Below are 12,613 nucleotides of genomic sequence, written 5' to 3'. Positions count from 1 at the left end.
TTCTTTTTGCCTTTGTCAAGTTTGTGCATATATATATATATATATATATATATATATATACACATATACATATATATATATATATATATATATATATATACATATACATACATATATATATATATATATATATACATATACATACATATATATATATATATATATATATATATATATATATATATATATATATATGTATATACTGTGGGATGCAAAAGTTTGGGCAACCTTGTTAATAGTCATTATTTTCCTGTATAAATCGTTGGTTGTTACGATAAAAAATGTCAGTTAAATATATCATATAGGAGACACACACAGTGATATCTGAGAAGTGAAATGAAGTTTATTGGATTTACAGAAAGTGTGCAATAATTGTTCAAACAAAATCAGGCAGGTGCATAAATTTAGGCACCGTTGTCATTTTATTGATTCCAAAACTTTTAGAACTAATTATTGGAACTCCAATTGGCTTGGTAAGCTCAGTGACCCCTGACCTACATACACAGGTGAATCCGAGTATTTGAGGGGGTCAATTGTAAGTTTCCCTCCTCCTTTCATTTTCTCTGAAGAGTAGCAACATGGGGTCACAAAACAACTCTCAAATGACCTGAAGACAAAGATTGTTCACCATCATGGTTTAGGGAAGGATACAGAAAGCTGTCCCAGAGACTTAAGCTGTCTGTTTCCACAGTTAGGAACATATTGAGGAAATGGAAGACCACAGGCTCAGTTCAAGTTAAGGCTCAAAGTGGCAGACCAAGAAAGATTTCGGATAGACAGAAGCGACGAATGGTGAGAACAGTCAGAGTCAACCCACAGACCAGCACCAAAGACCTACAACATCATCTTGCAGCAGATGGAGTCACTGGGCATCGTTCAACCATTCGCACTTTACACAAGGAGATGCTGTATGCGAGTGATGCAGAGGAAGCACAAACAGAGCCGCTTGAGGTCTGCTCAAGCACATTTGGACAAGCCAGCTTCATTTTGGAATAAGGTGCTGTGGACTGATGAAACTAAAATTGAGTTATTTGGGCATAACAAGGGGCGTTATGCATGGAGGAAAAAGAACACAGCATTCCAAGAAAAACACCTGCTACCTACAGTCAAATATGGTGGTGGTTCCATCATGCTGTGGGGCTGTGTGGCCAGTGCAGGGACTGGGAATCTTGTCAAAGTTGAGGGACGCATGGATTCCACTCAGTATCAGCAGATTCTGGAGACCAATGTCCAGGAATCAGTGACAAAGCTGAAGCTGCCGGGCTGGATCTTTCAACAAGACAACGACCCGAAACACAGCTCAAAATCCACTAAGGCATTCATGCAGAGGAACAAGTACAACGTTCTGGAATGGCCATCTCAGTCCCCAGACCTGAATATAATTGAAAATCTGTGGTGTGAGTTAAAGAGAGCTGTCCATGCTCGGAAGCCATCAAACCTGAATGAACTAGAGATGTTTTGTAAAGAGGAATGGTCCAAAATACCTTCAACCACAATCCAGACTCTCATTGGAACCTACAGGAAGCGTTTAGAGGCTGGAATTTCTGCAAAAGGCGGATCTACTAAATATTGATTTCATTTCTTTTTTGTGGTGCCCAAATTTACGCACCTGCCTGATTTTGTTTGAACAATTATTGCACACTTTCTGTAAATCCAATAAACTTCATTTCACTTCTCAAATATCACTGTGTGTGTCTCCTATATGATATATTTAACTGACATTTTTTATCGTAACAATCAACGATTTATACAGGAAAATAATGACTATTAACAAGGCTGCCCAAACTTTTGCATCCCACTGTATATCTATAAAATATATTAATTATATATCTGTTATTTCCAGGGCATCAAGTCTCATTTACAGTTCATTTTAGGAGGAAACCCATAATGGAGATTAAGGTATCACGGCAGCATATAGACTTTTAAACAACCATGCAAAATTGTGTACAATATTAAAATACCAATCTTCACCATCACATGCAATTTCAAAATTCAATATTGTAGAAAAGATGAATTAGACATGGAAACAATTTGAAGTATCATGTTTAATCAAAGTGCACGTGTGAATGCGTCATCGAGATCTATACATAGTATAGGTTGTTATTACACATTGCTAAGCAGCTCCTGTCATTTCTGACATATGTGCGCTTAGCACCCGAGTCACATCACAGTGAATCTACTCCAAAAGTTGAAAGGGTATGTGGTGCATGAAAACACAGAAAGACATCAAGACTGCATCAAAACAAAGAACATCCCAGTATTATAAAAGATCTTCATATAAAGAACATCGGGGTGATCCACATCAGGTCGCTCAAAGTCTGTAGCTCGATTAATTATTCATAAATTCAAACGTTTTGGAAATGGTTTGATTGCTCTCAGTTAATGCAAAAAGCATTAATCCATATCTATTCAGAGGCTTTATGCACAGTATGAACAATACATATATATATATATTTAATAAAAGTCAAACAGTGCTTAATTAGCAAGAATGGTGCACATTGTTTGCAAAGATGAATTCTTCTTGGTATCTTTCCACTCTGATGACTTGGCAAACACAGCCACCTTATAACAGTGCACTTTCAAATTTCCTTGTTTCTTCTGTCGTTCTCCTTCAAGAGCTTCATTTTTTTTTCCCTTCTCCACATTCTCTGGGCTGCAGCTGCCATTTAAAATACGCACAAATGCTTTCCATTTGAGCACACTCACTGTCACTTAAGAAACTAAAGCATTGTTCACAGAAGGCTCTGGTGCACCTGCACTTATTGTGCTTTTCTGCAGAAGGGACAGATTTGCCTTCATCTGAATATCCTTCAGTTTCTGTTTTATTTGTACCCTCCTCTCTTCCAGACCTTCTCGGAGTACAGTCTCTAAACATTTCTGTAACAAAATAGATATAGATAAATATACCAATCCATATATGAAAAAAATATTCAAAAAAAATGTTCTAAAGTAAATTTGCAAATGCAATTCCACTGCACTACAGATGTGCCTTCCACTACGTTTTACTTCAAAATTTACACTTGACTCAGCTGAATCTGCTTGTTCATCTTGTCAGTCAAATAGGAATTCTTCTCCTTATAAAATGCACTGCAATCTCGGCTTTCGTGTGTGTCGCTTGGTACTTAACTGGTGTGCGGGAACAGCCAATTCGGTCTTATTTTAATCATTTCCCCTTTTCACAGGGATTTACGTCATTAATCCATTAGGGTCTTCAAATATAAATGTTCTCTCATTGCAATATTTTGGATGTCATTTGTCCTACAGGGAAACTTAAAAGTACTACCTAACAGTTCAATGACCTCAACACTTGAAATCATTCCTTATTACTAAACAGCAAGTCAACGCTTGCTTATTCTTTTATTAGCATTAACCAACTCGTACTCAATAATGGATAATACAACTCAATCAGAAATCTTAAAGTATACTGTATATGTGAATCTGTCAGAGAGTAAATGACTAAACCACAAACAACCTATATACTGCTGTCAAATTATATTGTTCAGTGAAAAGTAAAGTTGGGCAAGGACTTACCCAGCAGAGGAAACATATCACCAATGATATGATTATCAGCAGCGAGACAAGGATACAATCCCAGTAACTGTTTCCATAAAATACTTTCTTTGACAGATTCTCTTTGATTTCATCTTTGTTTTCTCTAGGACAGTCTAAGGAGGGGAAAAAAAAAGTTCATTGTACAAAATCCTTAATAAAATATACCTTTTTATTTGCACATTTGTACGATTTTCTTAACAACTCAAACTTCATTGTACAAAATGTGTTTTAATATATAAAAAAAAATTTTAATTCTCTCACACCAGCCCCTGAATAATACACTGCAAGAAATGCATACATACTCCATATTCAAAAAAAAAAAACTGAAAACACTTTTTCAATTGATGTTACAAATGTAGTTGACCAGATTCTGTGCAAAATGTGTTGCTAAATTTCTCAGCATACTCATAAAACAAAAACATCCAATGCAGCAGCAGTTAACAGCTCAGAACAACCAAAATGGTCTGCAATAGGAAACAAGAGTCTTGTTCAAGCTAGCCAGTTCATTCTACTCACCAAGAACTTTCAATGTGATATACGAAGATTTATTCCGTCTTCCCAGTGGAGCTGAATAATGACAATAGTATCGTGCAGAGTCACTGGCTGTTGCATTTTTCAACACCAGATTATAAGGACTCATAGTTTGTATTTCACCTTCTCGAATGAAGAGTTGATACCTTTTGGTCACATTCGATTTTAGGTCACAAAACAAAATTCCAGTGAGATTTTGATGAATTTCCTAAAAAAGAAAAAAAAAAAACCCTAAATTACTTTTAGGCAATAAATGAGTTTAATGATATTTCTGTATTTCAAATCACTGCTAAAAATATTAAGCTTGGTCTTTTACAATCAAACAACTTTGTTAATTGATGTGAAAAGGTATATTCTGCCACACACAAGGTTTGGCCTACAGAATTTTAGACCTCTGTATCATTAAAGTTAAAAATTCAACTTTTTTTTTTTTTTAATAAACCACAAGATGGAATTGTTGAATAAAACACAGAATTCAAATACAGCTAATAGGGGCAAACCCAGCCAAATGGTGTTAAGGGCTTTTCACTATCCAAACTGAAACTGTTCAGATAGCATTAAAAGGGTATTTCCCACTCTTAAGGGACCTACAAAGCACATGGTCCAAGCCTGAAATGAATAAAAAGAGAGTATGTAGTACAACCTCACCTTCCTATATTTTTAGGTATCATTTTTTACTTGTAATTCTGTGCTCAGCAGAGCACATGGACTGATCTCTCGATACTGCCATGCTTGAAACTACCAGATGGCACATGTAGCATGCACAGCTTAAGGTAACTTCTCTGCAGGCTACTGACCAAATATTGGATTGCTCCTCCTCTAGAATAAGAGTTAACATTAAAAAAAAAATTATATATACCTCCTTGAACCGTCACCTTATCGTGGTGGAGGAGTTTGCGTGTCCCAATGATCCTAGGAGCTATGTTGTCCAGGGCTTTATGCCCCTGGTAGGGCCACCCAAGGCAAACTGGTCCTAGGTGAGGGATGAGACAAAGAGCGGTTCAACAAACCTCCGATGAAGAACCAAAACTTTGGACGACGTTTTCGTTTGCCCGGACGCTGGGTCACCGGGGCCCCCCTCTGGAGCCAGCCCTGGAGGGGGGGCTCGATGGTGAGCGCCTGGTGACCGGGCCTGCACCCATGGGGCTCGGCCGGGCACAGCCCGAAGAGGTAACGTGGGTCCTCCTTTCCATGGGCTCACCACCTATGGGAGGGGCCAAGGAGGTTGGGTGCAGTGTGAGTTGGGTGGTGGCGGGCGGGACCTTGGCGGTCTGATCCTCGGCTACAGAAACTGGCTCTTGGGACGTGGAATGTCACCTCTCTGAAGGGGAAGGAGCCTGAGCTAGTGGCGAGGTCGAGATGTTCCAGCTAGATATAGTCGGACTCACCTCGACGCACAGCTTGGACTCTGGAACCAATCTCCTTGAGAGGGGCTGGACTCTCTACCACTCTGGAGTTGCCCCCGGGGAGAGGCGCTGAGCAGGTGTGGGCAAACTTATTGCCCCCCACTCAGAGCCTGTGCATTGGGGTTTACCCCGGTGGACGAGAGGGTGGCCTCCCTCCGCCTTCGGGTGGGGGGAAGGGTCCTGACTGTTTTTGTGCGTATGCCAACAGCAGTTTGGAGTATCCACCCTTTTTGGAGTCTCTGGAGGGGGTGCTAGAGGGCATACCTTCTGGGGATTCCCTCGTTTTGCTGGGAGACTTCAATGCTCACGTGGGCAATGACAGTGAGACCTGGAAGGGCGTGATTGGGAGGAATGGCCCCCCCGATCTGAACCCGAGCGTGTTTTGTTATTGGACTTCTGTGCTCGTCACGGATTGTCCATAACAACACCATGTTCAAGCATAAGGGTGTTCATATGTGCACTTGGCACCAGGACACCCTAGGCCTCAGGTCGATGATCGACTTTGTGGTCGTGTCCGGACTTGCGCCATATGTCTTGGACACTCGGGTGAAGAGAGGGGTGGAGCTGTCAACTGATCACCACCTGGTGGTGAGTTGGCTTCGATGGTGGGGGAAGATGCCTGTCAGACCTGGTAGGCCCAAACGTGTTGTGAGGGTCTGCTGGGAACGGCTGGCAGAGTCCCCTGTCAGAAGTAGCTTCAACTCCCACCTCCGGCAGAACTTCAACCACGTCCCGAGGGAGGTGGGGACATTGAGTGCGAATGGGCCATGTTCCGTGCCTCTATTGTTGAGGCGGCTGACCGGAGCTGTGGCCGCAAGGTGGTCGGTGCCTGTCGTGGTGGCAATCTCCGAACCCGTTGGTGGACACCGCGTGAGGGATGCCGTCAAGCTGAAGAAGGAGTCCTATAGGACTTTTTTGTCCTGTGGGTCTCTGGAGGCAGCTGATAGGTACCGGCAGGCCAAGCGGAATGCGGCTTCGTTGTTGCTGAGGCAAAACTTCGGGCATGGGAGGAGTTTGGAGGCCATGGAGAACGACTTTGGACGGCTTCGAGGAGATTCTGGTCCACCGTCCGGCGCCTCAGGAGGGAAGCAGTGCAGTGTCAACACCGTATATGGTGGGGATGGTGCGCTGCTGACCTCACTTCGACGTTGTGGGTCGGTGGGAGGAGTACTTCGAAGACCTCCTCAATCCCACTAACATGCCTTCCAATGAGGAAGCAGAGCCTGGGGACTCTGAGGTGGGCTCTCCCATCTCTGGGACTGAAGTCACCGAGGTGGTCAAAAAACTCCTTGGTGGCAGGGCCCCGGGGGTGGATGAGATACGCCCGAGTTCCTTAAGGCTCTGGATGTTGTAGGACTGTCTTGGTTGACACGCCTCTGCAACATCGCATGGACATCGGGACAGTGCCTCTGGATTGGCAGACCGGGCTGGTGGTCCCCCTCTTTATAAAGGGGACCGGAGGGTGTGTTCCAACTATAGAGGGATCACACTCCTCAGCCTCCCTGGAAAAGTCTATTCGGGGGTTCTGGAGAGGAGGGTCCGTCGGATAGTGAACCTCGGATTCAGGAGGAACAGTGTGGTTTTCGGCCCTGGTCGCGGAACAGTGGACCAGCTCTTCACCCTTAGCAGAGTCCTGGAGGGTGCATGGGAGTTTGCCCACCAGTCTACATGTGTTTTGTGGACTTGGAAAAGGCATTCGACCGTGTCCCTCGGGAATCCTGTGGGGGTGCTCGGGAGTATGGGGTACCGGACCCCTGATAAGAGCTGTTCGGTCCCTGTACAACCGGTGTCAGAGCTTGGTCCGCATTGCCGGCAGTGGACTCCGCCAGGGCTGCCCTTTGTCACCAATTCTGTTCATAACTTTTATGGACAGAATTTCTAGGCACAGTCAGGGTGTTGAAGGGGTCCGGTTTGGTGGACTCAGGATTGGGTCACTGCTTTTTGCAGATGATGTTGTCCTGTTTGCTTCATCAGGCCATGATCTTTAGCTCTCTGGATCGGTTCGCAGCTGAGTGTGAAGCGGCTGGGATGAGAATCAGCACCTCCAAATCCGAGACCATGGTCCTCTGCCGGAAAAGGGTGAAGTGCCCTCTCAGGGTTGGGGGTGAGGTCCTGCCCCAAGTGGAGGAGTTCAATTATTTTGGGGTCTTGTTCACGAGTGAGGGAAGAATGGACTGTGATATTGAAAGGCGGATCGGTGGGTCTCTGCAGTGATGCGGGCTCTGCATCGGTCTGTCGTGGTGAAAAAGGAGCTGAGCCGTACGGGTGAGGAGCTCAGTCATCCGGGAGGGGCTCAGAGTAGAGCCACTGCTGCTCTGCATCGAGAGGAGTCAGATGAGGTGGCTCGGGCATCTAATCAGGATGCCTCCTGACGCCTCCCTGGTGAGGTGTTCGGGCACGTCCAACCGGGAGGAGGCCCCGGGGAAGTCCCAGGACACGCTGGAGGGACTATGTCTCCCGGCTGGCCTGGGAACACCCTATGATTCTCCCGGAAGAACTGGAAGAAGTGGCCGGGGAGAGGGAAGTCTGGGCATCTCTGCTTAAGTTGCTACCCCCGCGACCCGACCTCGGATAAGCGGAAGAGGATGGATGGAATATATATATATATATATATGCGCGCGCGCACACACACACACACACACACACACTCTCCTCCCCCGTCTAAAACCGTATCACATGCAATTGGTTAAATATTGAAATATTAAATATTTACACAATATTAAAAACCACAGCACTTTCCTAAATTCCACTGAATTCTGTACACATGGTAATGCAGAAAACACATTACATTTAATGTATCAATACACATTCATAAAAAAACTCCTAAACAGAGCTTACAAGGAAGACTTCAGTGCCTTTCTTAATGTACTGCAAAATGAGAAACCTTATCTTATTCTGCTAAAACATAATATCAGTACAGCTGGTGACATTTCCACATAATAGATTTCACTGCTGCCCAAATGTTGGCTTACTTGCAAAAGTCTTAGTCCCTCCCACCATCACGTGGATATTGAGCTGCAAATTATTTGTTGTGGTGGTGTAAGAAGAGATAAAGTGGAACTCCCAGTTTTCTAGGAAGAGTTTTATTTATATTTGGGAATATAAATTAGACAAAAAGAAACATCTTTCCCATTTTAATTTATTTTTATTTGTATCTAACATAGGACAACTTTTTATAAAATTATGAAATAATCAAGTATACGTTTGACAATTCCCCGATTACATTTTGTTATTCTATTACTAAATCTGTACTGTAGTTGTAAGGACAGTGAACTTGGCTTACAATATAGTCTTAACCTAATTAGATTGTCAAATAAATCACAACTGGTACATTCCATATTTAATAAAAATCACATTTTCAAAACTAAAATGAATTGCCTTGAATAGTACATTTTCGTTAGTGTAGGAGGGCCACTTCCCCAAATTTACTTCTTTAATAAGCTTGTGACATATGCCAACCCACACGCTGAAAGTTCATACATCACTGTATATAGCGTGGCCTTTTCAAAGATGTTTCCTACGATACCACATTCAAAGATTTTGACGAAACTCCATCAGTGTTCTCTTTTTAGTTTCACACGGTTAGCTTCTAACAATGCATGACCAAAAAAAAAAAAAAACAAAAAAAAAACCTCACTATTATAATTTCCATTTCTCTTGTTTTTTTCTCTCAGAGATTTCTGGATGACAAAACTCATTAAATGACATCTAGCCAAACTAGACATGTTTTATGTAGCATCTGCCTTAAAATGTACAATCATTATCTTACAATGGAAAAAATAAATGTTGCAAAATAAATGCAATGATAACAAATGTGGAATATTTGATTCAACTATACTACAAGTACATAATAATATGCTAAAAAGCCATTTTAAATAATCACATAAGCACACTCACACACTTACTATCCAACTGTCCAATAATAAAATTTCATTAGGGAAATAATTATGTGATAGACAGGAAATAGACTAGCTATTATTATACAACATGACATATATTTTCTTTAAAAACCTTGAAAACATACTATTACATCTGATTATGTTATGCATGCAGAAAGTGCAGTGATAAGAAAGAATATACATCTGAAATACTGCCTACCAACTAAAAGCACTGATCCAAAAAATCAGTGAGGCTGTATGCCCAATCACCACCACTGCATGACTCTAGAAATAAATAGTGCGTAACTTAAGAAATAAGTGAAGAATTGCATTATTCTTCTAAAATGCCCATGAAGGATATTCAAAAAGGCACTATACTGCAATACAGATTTTGTTGAAACAATGTGAAAAAATAAATTCATAGCATCATCATAAACAAGCAAAATGTCATAAAATCAATTTTATTGTATACTGTGCCCTTCACAGACAACATCACAAGACGACACGGCACTGCAGCTGGGTTCAATAATGAATAACACATTTTAGCCAAATAAAATGAAGGAAAGTAAAGCTTACATTTAAGAGTAACTGTAATGTGACCACTAATCGAGTATGGGAAGTTATTATGGGCTACTATCCACAATAATCTTAATAGTACAGTTACAAAGAGAACATGGTTGAGCAAACTGCCCATTTTAATTCTCCGAATTATATACATAAATGGAAATGTTCAAATACTGCTTACTTGTCAGGTACTAAAATATTGTGTGTGGAATGAAGCCAAATATAGTAGTAGTAGTTATAAACAGTTAATAAGAAAAGCAAAACATCTTCAGTACACATCTGCCTATCAGGTAAATATGCCAAATTTCAGGCAAAACAAAATACATCAATGATGAAAATATTTCAGTCTATCATCAGCTACACTTCAGAAGCTTACTATTTTGTGGGAGGAGTCAAACCACCACATGACACACACAAAAAAAAACATATAGCTATCAGTCATGGCTGGCCACATTGACTCAGTTAAAAAACCACACACACACACACACCCTGAACTTTGCACTCAGATGTCTTGTTAACTCAAGGTTTTCTAATTACAGCATGCATTTGATTATTCAATTACAACTAAAATCACATCAATCCGTAAATAGACCTCAATGAGAGAAACAGCTAACAGGAGGGGATTGTGAATGGTGCAGGACTTCAGGCTAAGGTTACTACTACAACCATTCAACCTGACATTTGGGTGTTTTCTTTTATGTGAACCATAAAACTAACGTCCCAGAATAAATGTTTAAACTCTAACGTTCCTTATGGTATTCCTGCAAAATATACATTGGTTTATTTATTCATTGATTGATTGGATAACTTTTTATCCCAATATCCTTTGTGCTTTTTATGTTTAAGCACCAGAAGGAAACCCATGTGAAGAACATGCAAGCTCCACAGTGGGGGGACTTGGGAACCCCCAACACCTTGTGGCTGGGCAGCAGCACTGCCAGTGGGCCATCCAAGTTAACAGCCCATCAATGCATTTTTTAACCCACTTGTCCAATTCGGTGTAGCGGTTGCTTATCCAGGCAGCACTCAGTACATGGTATGGGCCAACCTTGGACACACTGCTGGCACTGAAACTGAATGACTGCTTGGTTGACTGACTTGTGAGGTCTCCAATATTTTTTCTTAATATTCTTTTAGTATTTCTCAAATTTGCAGTTTCTAATTGCACTGCTTGTTTAATATTTCAGCACTATCATTTTTCTGGCACTGCATTGTAATCTTCAACATCCATCGTGTATAAAGTTAAAGGAAAATCGCCCCATTTTCTAAACCCTCTTATTCGGTTCAGAGTCTGGGCAACTTTTAAGGCATCAGTTAATTATGTTAAATAAAACCTCAATTAATGACGAACTTACATTTGTCTGTAACAGCTGCTTAAAACCGATTATTTCTATCTGAACAAAAAGTATGGTAAATGTTATTCTATATATCTTAATGACTGCGTCATTCTTAAATGCTTTGTAGATCCAGGGACGTGTCCCGTTAAAGGCATTAAAAGCTCGTGTAAAATATACATTTGCCGAGCGGCAGGTGTGCCAATGCGATTTAGCCCCCGCGTCACAAGGTGGGCAGCTAGAGCTGACGTGGGCTTTCCAAATGTCTTCAAACTAACCTCTTGTCCTCTTGCTCGTGCGACACAAAGCCAGTCCGGCCGGGGTACTCACCTTGTACCAGGTCACAGTTCGGTAGCGGACACTCTTCTCCGAGTTCACCGTACAGGGCAGCACCGCGTCCTGGCCACACTGCGCAGTCACATACACAAGGTCGGGCTGGACACTCAGAACCCCTGCGACTGCAAACGTCGAGAAACAAAACAAACCAAAGTCGGTGATTGATCATCAGCGGATAAACTTTAAAGAGACTCGCGCAGATCTAGTTAGCACTTACTGTTTAATAGCAGGCAGAACACGAAGGTGAACATTTTATGTATTTACTTTTCCTCGGCGCTCAAACGACAACTAAAGATGAGGAAAACTACGACAGTTTTAAAGTGGAACAGAATGCGTGACGAGGAGGTCACGTGCCTCGCGGGGAATCACCGAAGCGGGCCGGGCAATTCTCGCGGAAAAAAAACTGCCAGTGACGTCAGAGCAGCCAGGGCAGTATTAGAGAATTATGCAGCTGCAGTCAAGACAGGTTTTCACCTCATAACAGTCAGTCATTATCCAACCCGATCCCTGCAATTCAGATGCGACGGAGCCCTTATGTTGCCTTCAATTCGTGCCGCGTCATCCATCCGTCTTCATAACCCGCTTATCCAGGGAAGGGTCGCAGGGTAGGAATCATCGGAAACAAGCCAGGAACGTCCCCTGTTGTGTTTAGGATTTTTAACCTTATGTGGCGCACTCTGAAGGAAAAGGGTTCGACTGAGGAGGAGGAGGTGCAGAGCCGAGCTGTATGGAGAAGATGGAACGATCGACCGCACATAGAAGGGGAAAAGATGAAGAGGATGAAGAAGAAGAATTTGTGGCGATCTACTCGTTCTCGTTACATGACGTTATGTTATTAATCTTAGCCAGGATGCGTATGAACTGGTGTTTGTGCGTTCTCGAGGGTGTCTGTTCAAATAAACCGTGTTTAACTTTACTGACAGCTCAAAATCGCTTTTAAAGTGTGAAAGTCGGGACTGATCACCATCTTTAATATGTAACAACCCGGAGGGTGCGAGAGACGGAAGAATGG

The 12,613-nt window shown here is 42.1% G+C and overlaps 1 protein-coding gene across 1 annotated transcript; it reads right to left on the bottom strand.

The window, feature by feature from the left end:
• Positions 1 to 2,025: 2,025 nt before the first annotated feature.
• Positions 2,026 to 12,189, bottom strand: LOC120515756 (CD83 antigen-like). The gene is made up of 5 exons (XM_039737041.1): positions 11,819 to 12,189; positions 11,596 to 11,723; positions 4,069 to 4,291; positions 3,532 to 3,665; positions 2,026 to 2,877 (listed from the first exon to the last, which is right to left on the bottom strand). The coding sequence occupies exons 1-5, from the start codon at positions 11,850 to 11,852 to the stop codon at positions 2,713 to 2,715; spliced, it is 684 nt and encodes a 227-aa protein (XP_039592975.1). The 5' UTR covers positions 11,853 to 12,189; the 3' UTR covers positions 2,026 to 2,712.
• Positions 12,190 to 12,613: the final 424 nt, after the last annotated feature.

Source organism: Polypterus senegalus, chromosome 15 (genome assembly GCF_016835505.1).
Source record: "Polypterus senegalus isolate Bchr_013 chromosome 15, ASM1683550v1, whole genome shotgun sequence".
Classification (NCBI taxonomy): domain Eukaryota; kingdom Metazoa; phylum Chordata; class Cladistia; order Polypteriformes; family Polypteridae; genus Polypterus; species Polypterus senegalus.
The sequence above is the reverse complement of the archived record's forward strand: the minus strand, read 5'-3'. Positions and strand labels throughout refer to the sequence as shown.

Coding starts and splice junctions, on each gene's coding strand:
- LOC120515756 (XM_039737041.1), bottom strand. CDS start 11,852: ATGTTCACCTTCGTGTTCTGCCTGCTATTAAACA. Junction 4,292..11,595: donor GAACTGTGACCTGGTACAAG/GTGAGTACCCCG, acceptor TTTCTTTTTTAG/GAAATTCATCAAAATCTCAC. Junction 2,878..3,531: donor TGATATGTTTCCTCTGCTGG/GTAAGTCCTTGC, acceptor ATTTTGTTACAG/AAATGTTTAGAGACTGTACT.